Source organism: Lithobates pipiens, unplaced genomic scaffold, assembly GCF_037356315.1.
Source record: "Lithobates pipiens isolate NorthernLeopardFrog02 unplaced genomic scaffold, aLitPip1_a1.2 Scaffold_19, whole genome shotgun sequence".
Taxonomy (NCBI): Eukaryota; Metazoa; Chordata; class Amphibia; order Anura; family Ranidae; genus Lithobates; species Lithobates pipiens.
In genome coordinates, this window is record NW_027507764.1 from 595,743,229 (window position 1) to 595,762,595 (window position 19,367).

Below are 19,367 nucleotides of genomic sequence, written 5' to 3' on the forward strand. Positions count from 1 at the left end.
ATCATGTTGTCTAATGCCGCGTACACACGACCGGACTTTGCAGCAGACTAGGGTCCGACTGTCTTCCCGACGGACTTTCGGCTGAGTTTCCGACGGACTTTCTGAACGAATGGCCACACATGAACAGACTAAGTCTGTTCGAAAGTGCGTTCGTTTTTAACGTGATGATGTAAACGGGACAAAAAAAAAAAGGAAGTTCAATAGCCAGTAGCCAACAGCTTCCCTTGCGTCGTATTTGGTCCGTCGGACCGGCACACAGACGAACGGTTTTCCCGATAGGAATTGAGTCCGTCTGGTAGATTTGAAACATGTTCTATTTCTAGGTCCGTCGGATTTATTTTTTTCGAAAAACGATCGGACTAGCCCACACACGATCGGATTGTCCAACGGACTGATCCCCTCGGACCTAGTCTGCCGGAAAGTCCGGTCGTGTGTACGCGGCATTAGAATGCAGACATAGTCACCGGTTGACCAGGCGTGGTTTAGGATCAAATTGGGACATTTGAATTATCGGATTATGCTAATGTCTCATATATGTTTCCTTTTATTCTTTATTGGTTCATTTCCAGGAAAAAGAAAAAAACAAAACCCACTTTCATGGACAGCCTTGTCCTGGGGGTCTCCACCGACCAGCCGGTGCTGAGACTGCCAAGAGCCCAGTTCTCCTGGAGAAGAGAGTGGGAATGGACTGACCAACCTGGGAAAATCCTGGAGGATCTCCATCGGGAGGGGACAGTGCTGGTAAAATTCCTTCTTTAGGGCCAGTGGGTAGAGGGGGTCATCACTGGGATATTGATCAATTCCTGGGTAATATTCTTACTCTTTACTTTAAAATGTTACGTCATTGAATTTCTTACGGCTCAAGAACACGTCTGAAAATACAAAGTCTTCATTGAGTGCGACCATTGCCTTCATTACTATGCTTTGCCATCCTAATTCTGACCGTGTATGCACCATGTCCTGTTCATAGGGGAATTCATGTCTTCCCCGAAAGGGTCTCCAAAATCGAATTTATTGCACATGTCCTCTACCTACCCCTTCTATCACTGTGCTTTACATTCCGCTCTACTCCATGTTCATTACCTACCCTTCCTGCCTGTACATGACATACCCTCCTGTCATTGTCCTTTATCTACCCCTCCTGTCATTGTCCTTTATCTACCCCTCCTGTCATTATCCATTATCTACCCCTCCTGTCATTATCCATTATCTACCCCTCCTGTCATTGTCCTTTATCTACCCCTCCTGTCATTGTCCTTTATCTACCCCTCCTGTCATTGTCCTTTATCTACCCCTCCTGTCATTGTCCTTTATCTACCCCTCCTATCATTGTCCCTTATCCACCCCTCCTGTCATTATCCTTTATCTACCCCTCCTGTCATTATCCTTTATCTACCCCTCCTGTCATTATCCTTTATCTACCCCTCCTGTGTCTGTCCTTTACTAACTCCTCTTTCTATTGTCCTATACCTACCCCCACTGCAATTGTCCTCCTCTTTCTATTGTCCTATACCTACCCCCACTGCTATTGTCCTCCTCTTGCTATTGTCCTATACATACCCCCACTGCCAATGTCCTCCTCTTGCTATAGTCATATACCTACCCCTCCTGTCATTATCCTCCTCTTGCTATTTTTCTATACCCACCCCTCCATTCTCTGTCATTTACATACAACTCCAGTCTCTGTTCTTTATATACCCCTCTTGTTGCTGTCCTATAGCTACCCTTACTGCCCCTGTCCGTTACATTCTGCTCCAGTCCCTGTCTATTACCCTCTCGTCCTGCCTGTGTCTTGTATATACCACTCCAGTCTCTGTCCTTTGACACACCCTTGTAATCACTGTCCATTACCACCACCACCTCCTTCCATTGTCCTTTACTTTACCCCCCCCCCCCCCCCCCCATTCATTATCCTTTATGTAACCTCATGCCTTTGTCCTTTACATACCCTTCCAGCTGCTACCCTTTACCTACCCTGTCACTGCCCTTATCTACCCTTCTTATCTCTGACCATTTACATACCCCTCCAGTCACTGCCCTTTACCTCACTCCCTTCTTACATTGTCCTACACTCATGTATAGACTGCAGACTTATACACTCATGTATGGACTGCAGACTTATAGGCCCATGTATGGACTGCAGACTTATAGGCCCATGTATGGACTGCAGACTTATAGGCCCATGTATGGACTGCAGACTTATAGGCTCATGTATAAACTGCAGACTTATAGGCTCATGTATGGACTGCAGACTTATAGACTCATGTATAGACTGCAGACTTATAGGCTCATGTATGGACTGCAGACTTATAGACTCATGTATGGACTGCAGACTTATAGACTCATGTATAGACTGCAGACTTATATGCTCATGTATGGACTGCAGACTTATAGGCTCATGTATGGACTGCAGACTTATAGACTCATGTATAGACTGCAGACTTATATGCTCATGTATGGACTGCAGACTTATAGGCTCATGTATGGACTGCAGACTTATATACTCATGTATAGACTGCAGACTTATAGGCTCATGTATGGGCTGCAGACTTATAGGCTCATGTATGGACTGCAGACTTATAGGCTCATGTATGGACTGCAGACTTATAGGCTCATGTATGGACTGCAGACTTATAGGCTCATGTATGGACTGCAGACTTAGGCTCATGTATGGACTGCAGCGGTCTAAAACCGATAACCTTTTCCCTTCTCTTTGATAGAACCAAAACTCGGAACCATCAGATATCCAAATGAGGACCTTTGGAAGTATTTCCAGAACTTCAGTCCCAACCTTCAATCGCGGCAGCCATAATCTGGCTTTTATTGGTGATAATTAGGTATGGTGGGCGGGGCCTGACAACGCTTATATTGAGCAGCTGTGATGGTTTCGTTGGACCTCCAGAACTGATATGTCAGCAGGAACAGAAGATGGGAAGATTGCAGAGTCAAACCGCTTCGTCCTCGTCAGGTCCGTCTGGAACGCAGGAACCACAAGGACAACCACAGACTCGGCCCGACATTCGTCTGTTCTTCACTTGTCACATGACTATCTGCAAATTTGTCATATATTGTAATTGGCCACATATCCATCACATGGACCTCCTACAATGGAGACAATATTCTTCTCTGGATGAGGACGTCTTCTGTACCCCGAGAAGCTTTTTTTTTTTAATAAGATAAATGTGGCAGCAACTTTGTATCTATATTTTATTTTTTAAATTGTAATTTTTAGTGAAAATAAAACATTATCACATAAACAGAAATGATTAAGGTCTGAATGATCCCATAGATCCCAGGTTTTGGAAAATTGTGGGAGGGTATCATGTATTATTGTGGTAAGAGGCTCCATTCTACATATCTGCTCCAACGTTTGTAGGACTTGTGAAAGAGAAGGCTGGGAGAGGGAGAGCCACCGTAAAGGGTATAGCCCTTTTTGCAGCAAGTAGAATAAAGGTAGCCAATTTTGGTGTATTTTTGGAGAGTCCAGGGATTGGCAGACCTAATGGAAAGTGTACAGGGTCCAATGGAAGGGAAATACTGAACAGATCCTGTATAAAGGTCTGAATAGCTATCCAGAATGGGCATATCAAGGGGCAGTCCCAAAAGAAGTGGAAATGTGAGCCGAAGTTTCCCCGGTATCTCCAACACACCCGAGGAGTCTTGGGATCGTATTTGTGTATAATTTTGGGGGTTTTTATACCAGAAGAGTAATATCTTATAAGCCATCTCTTTTTGTTCTACACAACTTTGTATCTATATTTTATTTTTTAAAATGTAATTTTTATTGAAAAGAAAACATTATCACATAAACAGAAATTATTAAGGTCTGAATGATCCCATAGATCCCGGGTTTTGGAAAATTGTGGGAGGGTATCATGTATTATTGTGGTAAGAGGCTCCATTCTACATATCTGCTCCAACGTTTGTAGGACTTGTGAAAGAGAAGGCTGGGAGTGGGAGAGCCACCGTAAAGGGTATAGCCCTTTTTGCAGCAAGTAGAATAAAGGTAGCTAATTTTTGGGTATTTTTGGAGAGTCCTGGGATCGGCAGACCTAATGGAAAGTGTACAGGGTCCAATGGAAGGGAAATACTGAACACATACTGTATAAAGGTCTGAATAGCTATCCAGAATGGGCATATAAAGGGGCAGTCCCAAAAGAAGTGGAAATGTGAGCCGGTGTCTCCCCGGGATCTCCAACACACCCGAGGAGTCTTGGGATCGTATTTGTGTATCATTTCGGGGGTTTTATACCAGAAGAGTAATATCTTATAAGCTGTCTTTTTGTTCTACACAACTTTGTATCTATATTAAATTCCTCCTTGTTATCATTTTATGAATCTGCCAGCCCCATCCTTGGTCCACCTAGAGGTTCAGATTGAGCCAACACGTGACATACCAACCCACTGAGAACTTCCATGATGACAGGTACTCACAAGTATCTACTGCAAATATTTACATGCCATCTCCCCCGGGTGTGCTCAGATAGATGGGCACAGCGGGGATGGTGGGAACCTCTCATAATGGATACAGCGGGTGTACAGACCCAGGAACTCAGCACAGGGATGGTGGGGACCCCTCATAATGGGCACAGCGGGTGTACAGACCCGGGACCTTGGCACAGGGATGGTGGGAACCCCTCATAATGGGCACAGCGGGCGTACAGACCCGGGAACTCAGCACAGGGATGGTGGGAACCCCTCATAATGGGCACAGTGGGCGTACAGACCCGGGAACTCAGCACAGGGATGGTGGGAACCCCTCATAATGGGCACAGCGGGTGTACAGACCCAGGAACTCGGCACAGGGATGTTGGGAACCCCTCATAATGGGCACAGCGGGTGTACAGACCCGGGAGCTCAGCACAGGGATGGTGGTAACCACTCATAATGGGCACAGCAGGTGTACAGACCCAGGAACTCGGCACAGGGATGTTGGGAACCCCTCATAATGGGCACAGCGGGTGTACAGACCCGGGAGCTCAGAACAGGGATGGTGGGAACCCCTCATAATGGGCACAGCGGGTGTACAGACCCTGAAACTCAGCACAGGGATGGTGGGAACCCCTCATAATGGGCACAGCGGGTGTACAGACCCGGGAACTCAGCACAGGGATGGTGGGAACCCCTCATAATGGGCACAGCGGGTGTACAGACCCAGGAACTCCGCACAAGGATGTTGGGAACCCCTCATAATGGGCACAGCGGGTGTACAGACCCGGGAACTCAGCACAGGGATGGTGGGGACCCCTCATAATGGGCACAGCGGGTGTACAGACCCGGGAGCTCAGCACAGGGATGGTGGTAACCACTCATAATGGGCACAGCAGGTGTACAGACCCAGGAACTCGGCACAGGGATGTTGGGAACCCCTCATAATGGGCACAGCGGGTGTACAGACCCGGGAGCTCAGAACAGGGATGGTGGGAACCCCTCATAATGGGCACAGCGGGTGTACAGACCCTGAAACTCAGCACAGGGATGGTGGGAACCCCTCATAATGGGCACAGCGGGTGTACAGACCCGGGAACTCAGCACAGGGATGGTAGGAACCCCTCATAATGGGCACAGTGGGTTTACAGACCCGGGAACTCAGCACAGGGATGGTGGGAACCTCTCATAATGGGCACAGCGGGTGTACAGATCCGGGAACTCAGCACAGGGATGGTAGGATGGTAGGGATGATGTACAGACCCAGACTTCAGTAGACAGTCATAGACTGGAGACTACCAGTCTAGAGACCACCGCTATTACAGCCCATTTACACATCAAGCCTCTCACATTTGTGCTTCCCACAACCTCCTGAAAAATGGCTTAGGCCTCATTTGATGTTCCTCAATAATAAAAGATCAATGGAAAAACATGTACCTGTGTGCACGTGACGGGTGGGACGGCCTCTGACATCGAGGGAGTTGTCGGCACTCTCTTCATGAGCGGCCCGTCTCCTATAGTAACGGGGAGCAGACTTGCACCGCAGAGGCCCTCATCCAGTACACAGGTAACTGAAGAGAAAGAGCTAAGTGAAGCACATGCATGGAGTCCACACTGGATGCATGGAGGGGCCCCATACCGGTGCTGGGAGTGAGGTAGTGGAGATACGCTGGACGAGAGGAAGTGAGCAAGGCTCAGCGTGTCCCTCCTAAATTCAGGTTAAAGTGAGGGTTGTCACGGGGACCCGAGCGCTTACTTTCTTCATCTTTAGTCATCTGTCTGGGTCAAATAAGTAAAGGTACCCCATGTGTACAGGTGCCTAGCGTAGCCCAGAAGAACCCACCCCGGGGTAGGCCTCTTATGTGACCCACATTTGGTGTCTAACGAGGAGGGGAACATGGAGGACACGACGACCACCCTGTCACCCTGACTCTACCCTACAAACACACAATGAGAATTAGGATGGGCAACACAGAAAAAGTAAGAAAATGAAATAAATAGGCCAAATTGCTCGACTACCAGAAGTCTTCCTAAGCAATAATTTCCTTCACTGGCTCCGTAAGCACCAAACTCCCCATATGGTTGCACAATAAGTGGCAAAGGGGCACAGGTAGCCTCTGGCCCACAGGTCGGACAACCAGGGTATTAAAGCCTGTACAGGAATGTACCTACAGGGGTCGCAGGGGTCACAATTTCCACCCAGCCCCATTCTGCAGGGGGCCTGTGTGGGAGGGAGAGGAGGTGAAGCGGCTATTCAGGGACTGCAAGAGGAAAATGGTGAAATCTGTCCCTATATATGCAGCCGTCCTGCTGCTCCTCCTAGCCAGGTTCTTTCTGCTGCCCCCCTGTATGCTCTCCAGCCCCCCCCCCCCCCCGAGATCTTTCCTGACCCCCCCACCTGTGTTCTCTCCTAGCCCCCCGCAGCTCTGCCGGGTTCCCCCCTCCCCTCTTCTGCCAGCTGCTGAGGGGGGCTGTGTCAAGATAGAGAGTGCTTTTACAGGCCCCTTCCTTTTTTCTGAATGGAGAGTCAGTGATCTGTACCGATCGCCGACTCTGTCCATTCAGGACTGAAACTGAAGTGTTTACTATGCTTCAGTTTGTGAATGATCGGATAAATAAATCGTGGTTAGACTGCCTTAAGTAAGAAAAAGAGGAAACCCAAGCCGCATCCCAAATTATTGGAGAAAAATTGACAAATGTGCCCCAGGGATTGTGCGGGCAAGGGATAGGTCTAGTAAAATAGTAGAAAAAAAATAACAATAACCTTCCCGGCACAATCCCTGGGGCACATTTCTCCTTCCGTGAATGATTGGGGAAGCCTCTGTACAGCGCTCTTACCTGTCCATTCATTCTGTGCAGCTCAGGCTGCAGAGATGGAGATTGAGGGCTGTGTGTCCTCAATCTCCTTCCTCTGTCTCAAAGGTGAAACATCAGAGGTCTGTTTAAACTCCTGATATCTCACCAAAGAGACCGCCCCCCAACAGGGCCCAGGACCTGGGGTAACGGAAGTGCTATCCTCTAGGGGGCAGTGCTTTGGTTCTCCTTGTAATCCTCTCTAAGTTTAGAAACGGATAGTTGGGAATTTTTGTGTAATTGTTCTGTAAACGTTTTGTTGTACATTTGTTCACAATACACACCCTGACGGTAGAAGATGCCTCGTGGTTAGGAGGTAGGTTAAGGCTGTTCCTAGTCCGTGGATTCTTTTTCACAACTTGGGACAGTTGTGATTTCAGAGGGGGGTGTATGTAGTGCCCATCACCTCTAGGTGGGTGCTAGTAGGTAAAGACAGGTTAAATTACCAGTGCCTTACTGTCCTTTCTGTACAGGCCTGGAGGGTTTGGTTTGGGTTGGGGTGGAGTTGTAGGTTGGGGGGGGGGGGTGTGACCACCTGTTCATCACCCTGGAAAAACCCTCCTTTGCTTCTCCAGAGGAATGTTCTGGAAAGTGGGCGGGTGCAGGGGAGATGGGACGGGATTCAATCCAGAAAGGCTGCAAGATGTGACCCATAGGAACAGAGCTGGACAGCCACGGAACTCTGCCGGAAAGCCCGGGGGGTTCAGAGACCCCAGAGCCGGACAGCCACGGAACTTTCCTGGAAAGCCTGGGGGGTGCAGAGACCCCAGAGCTGGACAGCCACGGAACTCTGCCGGAAAGCCTGGGGGCCCATAGACGTGGTGTATCTAGATAAAGGAAGGCCCATAGACGTGGTGTTTCTAGAAAATGGAGGGTCCGTAGATGGGGTGTATCTAGATAAAGGAAGGCCCGTAGATGTGGTGTATCTAGATAAAGGAAGGCCCGTAGATGTGGTGTATCTAGATAAAGGAAGGCCCGTAGACGTTGTGTATTTAGATAAAGAAAGGCCCGTAGACGTGGTGTATCTGGATAAAAGAAGGCCCGTAGATGTGGTGTATCTAGATAAAGGAAGGCCCGTAGACGTGGTGTATCTAGATAAAGGAAGGCCCGTAGACGTGGTGTATCTAGATAAAGGAAGGCCCGTAGACGTGGTGTATCTAGATAAAGGAAGGCCCGTAGACGTGGTGTATCTAGATAAAGGAAGGCCCGTAGACGTGGTGTATCTAGATAAAGGAAGGCCCGTAGACGTGGTGTATCTGGATAAAGGAAGGCCCGTAGACGTGATGTATCTAGATAAAGGAAGGCCCGTAGACGTGGTGTATCTAGATAAAGGAAGGCCCGTAGACGTGGTGTATCTAGATAAAGGAAGGCCGGTAGACGTGGTGTATCTAGAAAAAGGAGAGTCCGTAGATGTGGTGTATCTAGATAAAGGAAGGCCCATAGACGTGGTGTATCTGGATAAAGGAAGGCCCGTAGACATGGTGTATCTAGATAAAGGAAGGCCCGTAGACGTGGTGTATCTAGATAAAGGAAGGCCCGTAGACGTGGTGTATCTAGATAAAGGAAGGCCCGTAGACGTGGTGTATCTAGATAAAGGAAGGCCCGTAGACGTGGTGTATCTAGATAAAGGAAGGCGGCCCGTAGACGTGGTGTATCTAGATAAAGGAAGGTCCGTAGACGTGGTGTATCTGGATAAAGGAAGGCCCGTAGACGTGGTGTATCTAGATAAAGGAAGGCCCGTAGACGTGGTGTATCTAGATAAAGGAAGGCCCGTAGATGTGATGTATCTAGATAAAGGAAGGCCCGTAGATGTGGTGTATCTTGATAAAGGAAGGCCCGTAGACGTGGTGTATCTAGATAAAGGAAGACCCGTAGACATGGTGTATCTAGATAAAGGAAGGCCCATAGACGTGGTGTATCTGGATAAAGGAAGGCCCGTAGACGTGGTGTATCTAGATAAAGGAAGATCCGTAGACGTGGGGTATCTAGATAAAGGAAGGCCCGTAGACGTGGTGTATCTGAATAAAGGAAGACCCGTAGACGTGGTGTATCTAGATAAAGGAAGGTCTGTAGACGTGGTGTATCTAGATAAAGGAAGACCCGTAGACGTGGTGTATCTAGATAAAGGAAGGCCCGTAGATGTGGTGTATCTAGATAAAGGAAGGCCCGTAGACATGGTGTATCTAGATAAAGGAAGGCCCGTAGATGTGGTGTATCTAGATAAAGGAAGGCCCGTAGATGTGGTGTATCTAGATAAAGGAAGGCCCGTAGATGTGGTGTATCTTGATAAAGGAAGGCCCGTAGACGTGGTGTATCTGGATAAAGGAAGGCCCGTAGACGTGGTGTATCTAGATAAAGGAAGACCCGTAGACATGGTGTATCTAGATAAAGGAAGCCCGTAGACGTGGTGTATCTGGATAAAGGAAGGCCCGTAGACGTGGTGTATCTAGATAAAGGAAGATCCGTAGACGTGGGGTATCTAGATAAAGGAAGGCCCGTAGACGTGGTGTATCTGGATAAAGGAAGGCCCGTAGACGTGGTGTATCTGGATAAAGGAAGGTCCGTAGACATGGTTTATCTAGATAAAGGAAGGCCTGTAGACGTGGTGTATCTAGATAAAGGAAGGCCCGTAGACGTGGTGTATCTGGATAAAGGAAGGTCCGTAGACATGGTTTATCTAGATAAAGGAAGGCCTGTAGACATGGTTTATCTAGATAAAGGAAGGCCCGTAGATGTGATGTATCTAGATAAAGGAAGGCCCGTAGACGTGGTGTATTTGGATTTTACAAAAGCATGTGACACAGTTGCCCATAAACGTTTACTGTACAAAATAAGGCCAGTTGATATGGACCATAGGGGTGAGTACATGGATTGAAAACTGGCTACAAGGGCGAGTTCAGAGGATGGTGATAAATGGGGAGTACTCGGAATGGTCGGGGGTGGGTTGTGGGGTCCCCCAGGGTTCTGTGCTGGGACCAATCCTATTTAATTTGTTCATAAATGACCTGGAGGATGGGGATGGGGGAAACAGTCCAACCTCCATATTTGTGGACGATCCTAAGATAAGCAGGACAATAACTTCTCCGCAGGATGTGGAAACCTTCCAAGAAGATCTGAACAAATGAATGGGGGGAGGGGCAACTACATGGCAAATGAGGGTCAATGTAGAAAAATGTAAAATAATGCATTTGGGTGGCAAAAATGTGAATGCAATCTATAGACTGGGGGGAGGGGAACCTCTGGGGGGATCTAGGATGGAGAAGGACCTGGGGGTCCTAGTAGATGATGGGCTCAGCAATGCCAAGCTGCTGCTAACAAAGCAAACAGAATATTGGCATTAAAAATGGATCAACTCCAGAGATAAAAGGATAATTCTCCCCTCTACAAGACTCTGGTCCGGCCGCACCTGGAGTATACTGTCCAGTTCTGGGCACCAGTCCTCAGGAAGGATGTACTGGAAATGGAGCGACTACAAAGAAGGGCAACAAAGATAATAAAGGGTCTGGAGGATATTAGATATGAGGAAAGGTTGTGAGCTCTGAACTTATTCTCTCTGGAGAAGAGATGCCTGAGAGGGGATATGATTTCATGATATAAATACTGGACTGGTGACCCCACAATATATAAATACCAGACTGGTGACCCCACAATATATAAATACCAGACTGGTGACCCCACAATATATAAATACCGGACTGGTGACCCCACAATATATAAATACCAGACTGGTGACCCCATAATATATAAATACCGGACTGGTGACCCCACAATATATAAATACAGGACTGGTGACCCCACAATATATAAATACCGGACTGGTGACCCCACAATATATAAATACCGGACTGGTGACCCCACAATATATAAATACCGGACTGGTGACCCCACAATATATAAATACCGGACTGGTGACCCCACAATATATAAATACCGGACTGGTGACCCCCACAAAATATAAATACCGGACTGGTGACCCCACAATATATAAATACCGGACTGGTGACCCCACAATAGGGAGAAAACTTTTTTGCGGAAGAGAGTTTAACAAGACTCGTGGCCACTCATTAAAATTAGAGGAAAGGAGGTTTAAAGTCGAGTTCCTTTGCAGCTACTGACTTTTAAAATATGGACATTTACTTGTCCAGGGCGCCTGTGATGTCGGCCCCTGAAGTTGATCTGTCCCTCGGCTCTCGGGTGCTGCCGCCTCTGTCTTCGGTAAGGGAATCAGGAAGTTTCTGGATTCCTACTGCGCAAGCTGTGCGTTCCCACTGGTCCCTGCTGTCTCCTGGGACCTGTGTGTCTCCCAGAAGACAGCAGGGGAGGGGACGGGAAGTGGCGTAGATACCCGTGGGTGGCGCGGTTATCTATGCCCGGAAGTGGGAGCAAAATACTTGTATTAGACGGGTATCTGCCCCCCCCCCCCCCCCGCCCCCCGAACAGTGCCAAATGTGACACCGATGGGGGGGGGGGAAGGATTCCGAAAAGTGGAAATTCCATTTTTGTGTGGAATTCCGTTTTACCTTACACTACGTAGAGGGTTCTTTACTGTAACAGCGGCAAGGATATCGAATTCCCTTCCACAGGCGGTGGTCTCAGCGGGGGGCATCGATAGACTAAAATTAGATAAGCGCCTGAACGACCACAACATACAGGATATACAATGTAATACTGACATATAATCACACAACATACATGATATACAATGTAATACTGATATATAATCACAGAACATACATGATATACAATGTAATAGTGACATATAATCTCACAACATACATGATATACAATGTAATAGTGACATATAATCACACAACATACATGATATACAATGTAACACTGACATATAATCACACAACATACATGATATACAATGTAACACTGACATATAATCACACAACATACATGATATACAATGTAATAGTGACATATAATCACACAACATACAGGATATACAATGTAATAGTGACATATCATCACACAACATACATGATATACAATGTAACACTGACATATAATCACACAACATACATGATATACAATGAAATACTGATATATAATCACAGAACATACATGATATACAATGTAATACTGACATATAATCACACAACATACATGATATACAATGAAATACTGACATATAATCTCACAACATACATGATATACAATGTAACACTGACATATAATCACACAACATACATGATATACAATGTAACACTGACATATAATCACACAACATACATGATATACAATGTAATAGTGACATATAATCTCACAACATACATGATATACAATGAAATACTGACATATAATCTCACAACATACATGATATACAATGTAACACTGACATATAATCACACAACATACATGATATACAATGTAACACTGACATATAATCACACAACATACATGATATACAATGTAACACTGACATATAATCACACAACATACATGATATACAATGTAATAGTGACATATAATCTCACAACATACATGATATACAATGTAACACTGACATATAATCACACAACATACATGATATACAATGTAACACTGACATATCATCACACAACATACATCATATACAATGTAATAATGACATATCATCACACAACATACGTGATATACAATGTAATAGTGACATATCATCACACAACATACATGATATACAATGTAACAGTGACATATAATCACACAACATACATGATATACAATGTAATACTGACATATAATCACACAACATACATGATATACAATGTAATAGTGACATATCATCACACAACATACATGATATACAATGTAATACTGACATATAATCACACAATATACATGATATACAATGTAATACTGACATATAATCACACAACATACATGATATACAATGTAACACTGACATATAATCACACAACATACATGATATACAATGTAACACTGACATATCATCACACAACATACATCATATACAATGTAATAATGACATATCATCACACAACATACGTGATATACAATGTAATAGTGACATATCATCACACAACATACATGATATACAATGTAACACTGACATATCATCACACAACATACATGATATACAATGTAACAGTGACATATAATCACACAACATACATGATATACAATGTAATAGTGACATATAATCACACAACATACATGATATACAATGTAACACTGACATATAATCACACAACATACATGATATACAATGTAACACTGACATATAATCACACAACATACATGATATACAATGTAACACTGACATATAATCACACAACATACATGATATACAATGTAACACTGACATATAATCACACAACATACATGATATACAATGTAACACTGACATATAATCACACAACATACATGATATACAATGTAACACTGACATATAATCACACACATAGGTTGGACTTTTTTCAGCCTCACAGACTATATAAGGAGGGAGGAATATTTCGGAGAGTTCGCCTCCTCTATGGTCGTCCTTTCCCTGATCTCCCACCCCGGTTTGCAGTATTTCTAGGTTGTGAGTTTGCATGTCGGAGGACCCCCAAGGGAGCAGAAGAGGGGCTTCTATACAGAGGAGGATCGGTACAACATTCGTTTTGTTTTTAGCACAGTCAGCAAATCATTTTTTATTTTCAAAACAAGAAATAAAAGTTTATTGCCTGTTGGTTGCTTGTGGAGCAAAGTTTGCATGTAGTGCATGTTGGTAATTATAGGAACGGCACTCCGTGATCTTCTGCTTGTTGGGTTCCATACGCCTCCCTATAATGCCGAGTCCATATCTGGGTCAATATGCAGCGGATTTGCTTATCTCAACGAGTCTCCATGTCTGACCCATAAACTGGAACCCAGCCAGCGTGTGAGCCATGTTTACATTCTGGTGGTTAATATGTGACCCGTGTAATGTGTCACTGATGAGCAGTATAGTCTTATCTAGATGTGATACAGAAAACAAGAATGAACTTTCTTCACCAGGACAGTAACTGCAGACAGAGGGGCCCCATAGCAAAATACAAGTACAGGTGTAATAGGCCAAAGACAGCACCAAATAACAAAAAAAACCCTAATGCCGCGTACACACTGCCAGGCATGTACTGGCCATCGGGACTACCGGGAGTTTCCCGGTGGGCCAATGGCTCAGTGGGCCACTCTGATGTAAGGGGATGGTGATGGGACACTCTGATGTAAGGGGGTGCTGATGGGACACTCTGATGTAAGGGGGTGCTGATGGGACACTCTGATGTAAGAGGGCTGGTGATGGGACACTCTGATGTAAGGGGGCTGCTGATGGGACACTCTGATGTAAGGGGGTGCTGATGGGACACTCTGATGTAAGGGGGCTGGTGATGGGACACTCTGATGTAAGGGGGCTGGTGATGGGACACTCTGATGTAAGGGGGCTGCTGATGGGACACTCTGATGTAAGGGGGTGCTGATGGGACACTCTGATGTAAGGGGGTGCTGATGGGACACTCTGATGTAAGGGGGCTGGTGATGGGACACTCTGATGTAAGGGGGTGGTGATGGGACACTCTGATGTAAGGGGGGTGGTGATGGGACACTCTGATGTAAGGGGGTGCTGATGGGACACTCTGATGTAAAGGGGCTGGTGATGGGACACTCTGATGTAAGGGGTGCTGATGGGACACTCTGATGTAAGGGGGGTGGTGATGGGACACTCTGATGTAAGAGGGCTGGTGATGGGACACTCTGATGTAAGGGGGCTGCTGATGGGACACTCTGATGTAAGGGGGTGCTGATGGGTCACTCTGATGTAAGGGGGCTGGTGATGGGACACTCTGATGTAAGGGGGGTGCTGATGGGACACTCTGATGTAAGAGGGCTGGTGATGGGACACTCTGATGTAAGGGGGCTGCTGATGGGACACTCTGATGTAAGGGGGCTGGTGATGGGAGACTCTGATGTAAGGGGGGTGCTGATGGGACACTCTGATGTAAGAGGGCTGGTGATGGGAGACTCTGATGTAAGGGGGGTGCTGATGGGACACTCTGATGTAAGAGGGCTGGTGATGGGACACTCTGATGTAAGGGGGCTGCTGATGGGACACTCTGATGTAAGGGGGTGCTGATGGGTCACTCTGATGTAAGGGGGCTGGTGATGGGACACTCTGATGTAAGGGGGGTGGTGATGGGACACTCTGATGTAAGGGGGTGTTGATGGGACACTCTGATGTAAGGGGGTGGTGATGGGACACTCTGATGTAAGGGGGCTGGTGATGGGACACTCTGATGTAAGGGGGTGTTGATGGGACACTCTGATGTAAGGGGGTGTTGATGGGACACTCTGGTGTAAGGGGGTGCTGATGGGACACTCTGATGTAAGGGGGCTGCTGATGGGACTCTCTGATGTAAGGGGGGTGGTGATGGGACACTCTGATGTAAGGGGGTGTTGATGGGACACTCTGATGTAAGGGGGTGGTGATGGGACACTCTGATGTAAGGGGGCTGCTGATGGGACACTCTGATGTAAGGGGGAGCTGATGGGACACTCTGATGTAAGGGGGCTGGTGATGGGACACTCTGATGTAAGGGGGTGTTGATGGGACACTCTGATGTAAGGGGGTGTTGATGGGACACTCTGATGTAAGGGGGCTGGTGATGGGACACTCTGATGTAAGGGGGCTGGTGATGGGACACTCTGATGTCAGGGGATGGTGATGGGACACTCTGATGTAAGGGGGTGCTGATGGGACACTCTGATGTAAGGGGGTGCTGATGGGACACTCTGATGTAAGGGGGCTGGTGATGGGACACTCTGATGTAAGGGGGTGGTGATGGGACACTCTGATGTAAGGGGGTGCTGATGGGACACTCTGATGTAAGAGGGCTGGTGATGGGACACTCTGATGTAAGGGGGCTGCTGATGGGACACTCTGATGTAAGGGGGTGCTGATGGGACACTATGATGTAAGGGGGCTGCTGATGGGACACTCTGATGTAAGGGGGTGCTGATGGGACACTCTGATGTAAGGGGGTGCTGATGGGACACTCTGATGTAAGGGGGTGCTGATGGGACACTCTGATGTAAGGGGGTGCTGATGGGACACTCTGATGTAAGGGGGCTGCTGATGGGACACTCTGATGTAAGGGGGTGCTGATGGGACACTCTGATGTAAGGGGGTGCTGATGGGACACTCTGATGTAAGGGGGCTGCTGATGGGACACTCTGATGTAAGGGGGCTGCTGATGGGACACTCTGATGTAAGGGGGTGGTGATGGGACACTCTGATGTAAGGGGGAGCTGATGGGACACTCTGATGTAAGGGGGCTGGTGATGGGACACTCTGATGTAAGGGGGCTGCTGATGGGACACTCTGATGTAAGGGGGTGGTGATGGGACACTCTGATGTAAGGGGGTGGTGATGGGACACTCTGATGTAAGGGGGTGGTGATGGGACACTCTGATGTAAGGGGGTTGGTGATGGGACACTCTGATGTAAGGGGGTGGTAATGGGACACTCTGATGTAAGGGGGTTGGTGATGGGACACTCTGATGTAAGGGGGGTGCTGATGGGACACTCTGATGTAAGGGGGCTGGTGATGGGACACTCTGATGTAAGGGGGTTGGTGATGGGACACTCTGATGTAAGGGGGTTGGTGATGGGACACTCTGATGTAAGGGGGGTGCTGATGGGACACTCTGATGTAAGGGGGCTGGTGATGGGACACTCTAAAGTGAGGGGCTGGTGATGGGACACTCTGATGTAAGGGGGCTGCTGATGGGACACTCTGATGTAAGGGGGCTGGTGATGGGACACTCTAAAGTGAGGGGCTGGTGATGGGACACTCTGATGTAAGGGGGCTGGTGATGGGACACTCTAAAGTGAGGGGCTGGTGATGGGACACTCTGATGTAAGGGGGCTGCTGATGGGACACTCTGATGTAAGGGGGTGGTGATGGGACACTCTGATGTAAGGGGGTGGTGATGGGACACTCTGATGTAAGGGGGTGGTGATGGGACACTCTGATGTAAGGGGGTTGGTGATGGGACACTCTGATGTAAGGGGGTGGTAATGGGACACTCTGATGTAAGGGGGCTGCTGATGGGATACTCTGATGTAAGGGGGCTGGTGATGGGACACTCTAAAGTGAGGGGCTGGTGATGGGACACTCTGATGTAAGGGGGCGCTGATGGGACACTCTGATGTAAGGGGTGCTGATGGGACACTCAAAATGTAAGTGGGCCGGTCTGGATGAAGTCCAGGGCCAAATTTCTGTCCCAGTCCAGCCCTGCACACCGCCGGACTTTTCGACGGTCTAGGTTTGGACGGAACAAATCCGCCGGGATAATTCGATCGTGTGTGTGGGGCTTCATCAGACCTTTGCTATCCAAAAATCAGACGGAACTTTAGATTTAAAAGATGTTTCAAATCTTTCCGACAGACTCGAGTCCGGTCAAAAAATATGCTAGTCCCGACGGATGGAAAACGACGCTAGGGCAGCTATTGGCTACTGGCTATGAACGTCCTTATTCTAGTCCGTAAATTATCAATGGCCTCACGTTAATCGATCAAAATGATGAAGTATCAATGTGCACCCTCATCCCAATTCGTTAAATAGAAAATCTAATCGAGATCTCTGGTCTCCAATCAGAGAAATCGGAGAAGTGTGAGACGGTGGGGGGGGGGACTGTTACGGGGCACCTATATATGTTACATGATTGTAAAGAAAACCAGTATTTCTATAAAAATATAATTTATTAAAAATAAAAACATTACAATTTCAAATATATATATTACAGATTCAAGGGGAAGGTGAGGTATTTCGACTAGTTTCGCTTCTCAGCTTCTTCAGGAAATTACCCACATCTAAAATGACATTAGTTTATTTATGAGTATACACAAATCATCATATAGTAACAATGAGTTTAACAAATACATCAAGGAGGAAATGTTATAATGCACGGTGAAAGCGGGGTCTTACCAATCAGCCCTTGCCCCCCAATAGGCCAAAAACCAGGATGGGGGGGGGAGAAATAAACTAATGTAATTTTAGATGTGGGTAATTTCCTGAAGAAGCTGAGAAGCGAAACTAGTCGAAATACCTCACCTTCCCCTTGAATCTGTGATATATATATATTTGGAACTGTAATGTTTTTATTTTTAATAAATTATATTTTTATAGAAATACTGGTTTTCTTTACAATCATGTAACATATATAGGTGCCCCGTAATAGTCCCCCCCCCCCCCCCCCCGGCTCACACTTCTCCGATTTCTCTAGGGTCTTACCAATCAGCCCTTGCCCCTGAATAGGCCAAAAACCAGGATGGGGGGGGGGGGGAGAAATAAACTAATGTAATTTTAGATGTGGGTAATTTCCTGAAGAAGCTGAGAGGCGAAACTAGTCGAAATACCTCACCTTCCCCTTGAATCTGTGATATATATTTGGAACTGTAATGTTTTTTATTTTTAATAAATTATTTTTTTATAGAAATACTGGTTTTCTTTACAATCATGTAACATATATAGGTGCCCCTTAATAGTCCCCCCCCGGCTCACACTTCTCCGATTTCTCTAGGGTCTTACGAATCAGCCCTTGCCCCTGAATAGGCCAAAAACCAGGATGGGGGGGGGGGGGAGAAATAAACTAATGTAATTTTAGATGTGGGTAATTTCCTGAAGAAGCTGAGAGGCGAAACTAGTCGAAATACCTCACCTTCCCCTTGAATCTGTGATATATATTTGGAACTGTAATGTTTTTTATTTTTAATAAATTATTTTTTTATAGAAATACCGGTTTTCTTTACAATCATGTAACATATATATAGGTGCCCCGTAATAGTCCCCCCCCACCGGCTCACACTTCTCCGATTTCTCTGATTGGAGACCAGAGCTCTCGATTCAATTTTCTACTTATTCTAGTCCGGTCGTACGTCATCACGTTCAAATCCGTCGGACTTTGGTGTGATTGTGTGTGGCCAAGCCCCTTCGTTCGGAAAGTCCGTTGGACCTCTGCCGAAAGTCAGTCGGGAAGAGCGTCGGACCTAGTCCTGTCTTGTGTACGCGGCATTAGGAGTCCAAAGTCTTTATTGCTGAACTGGTTACAACCAGAGC

At 46.6% G+C, this 19,367-nt stretch overlaps 1 protein-coding gene across 6 annotated transcripts in view; it reads left to right on the top strand.

The window, feature by feature from the left end:
- The window catches only part of LOC143997825 (uncharacterized), an 82,037-nt gene extending 77,703 nt beyond the window's left edge, over positions 1 to 4,334 (top strand). For all 6 annotated transcript variants that reach the window (XM_077493645.1, XM_077493646.1, XM_077493650.1 and 3 more), the window contains 2 exons: positions 570 to 741; positions 2,721 to 4,334. In XM_077493645.1, coding sequence (XP_077349771.1) covers positions 570 to 741; positions 2,721 to 2,837 — 289 coding nt within the window. In that variant the 3' untranslated portion in view covers positions 2,838 to 4,334. The remainder of the gene's footprint in view (positions 1 to 569; positions 742 to 2,720) is intronic.
- The last annotated feature ends 15,033 nt before the right edge of the window (positions 4,335 to 19,367 follow it).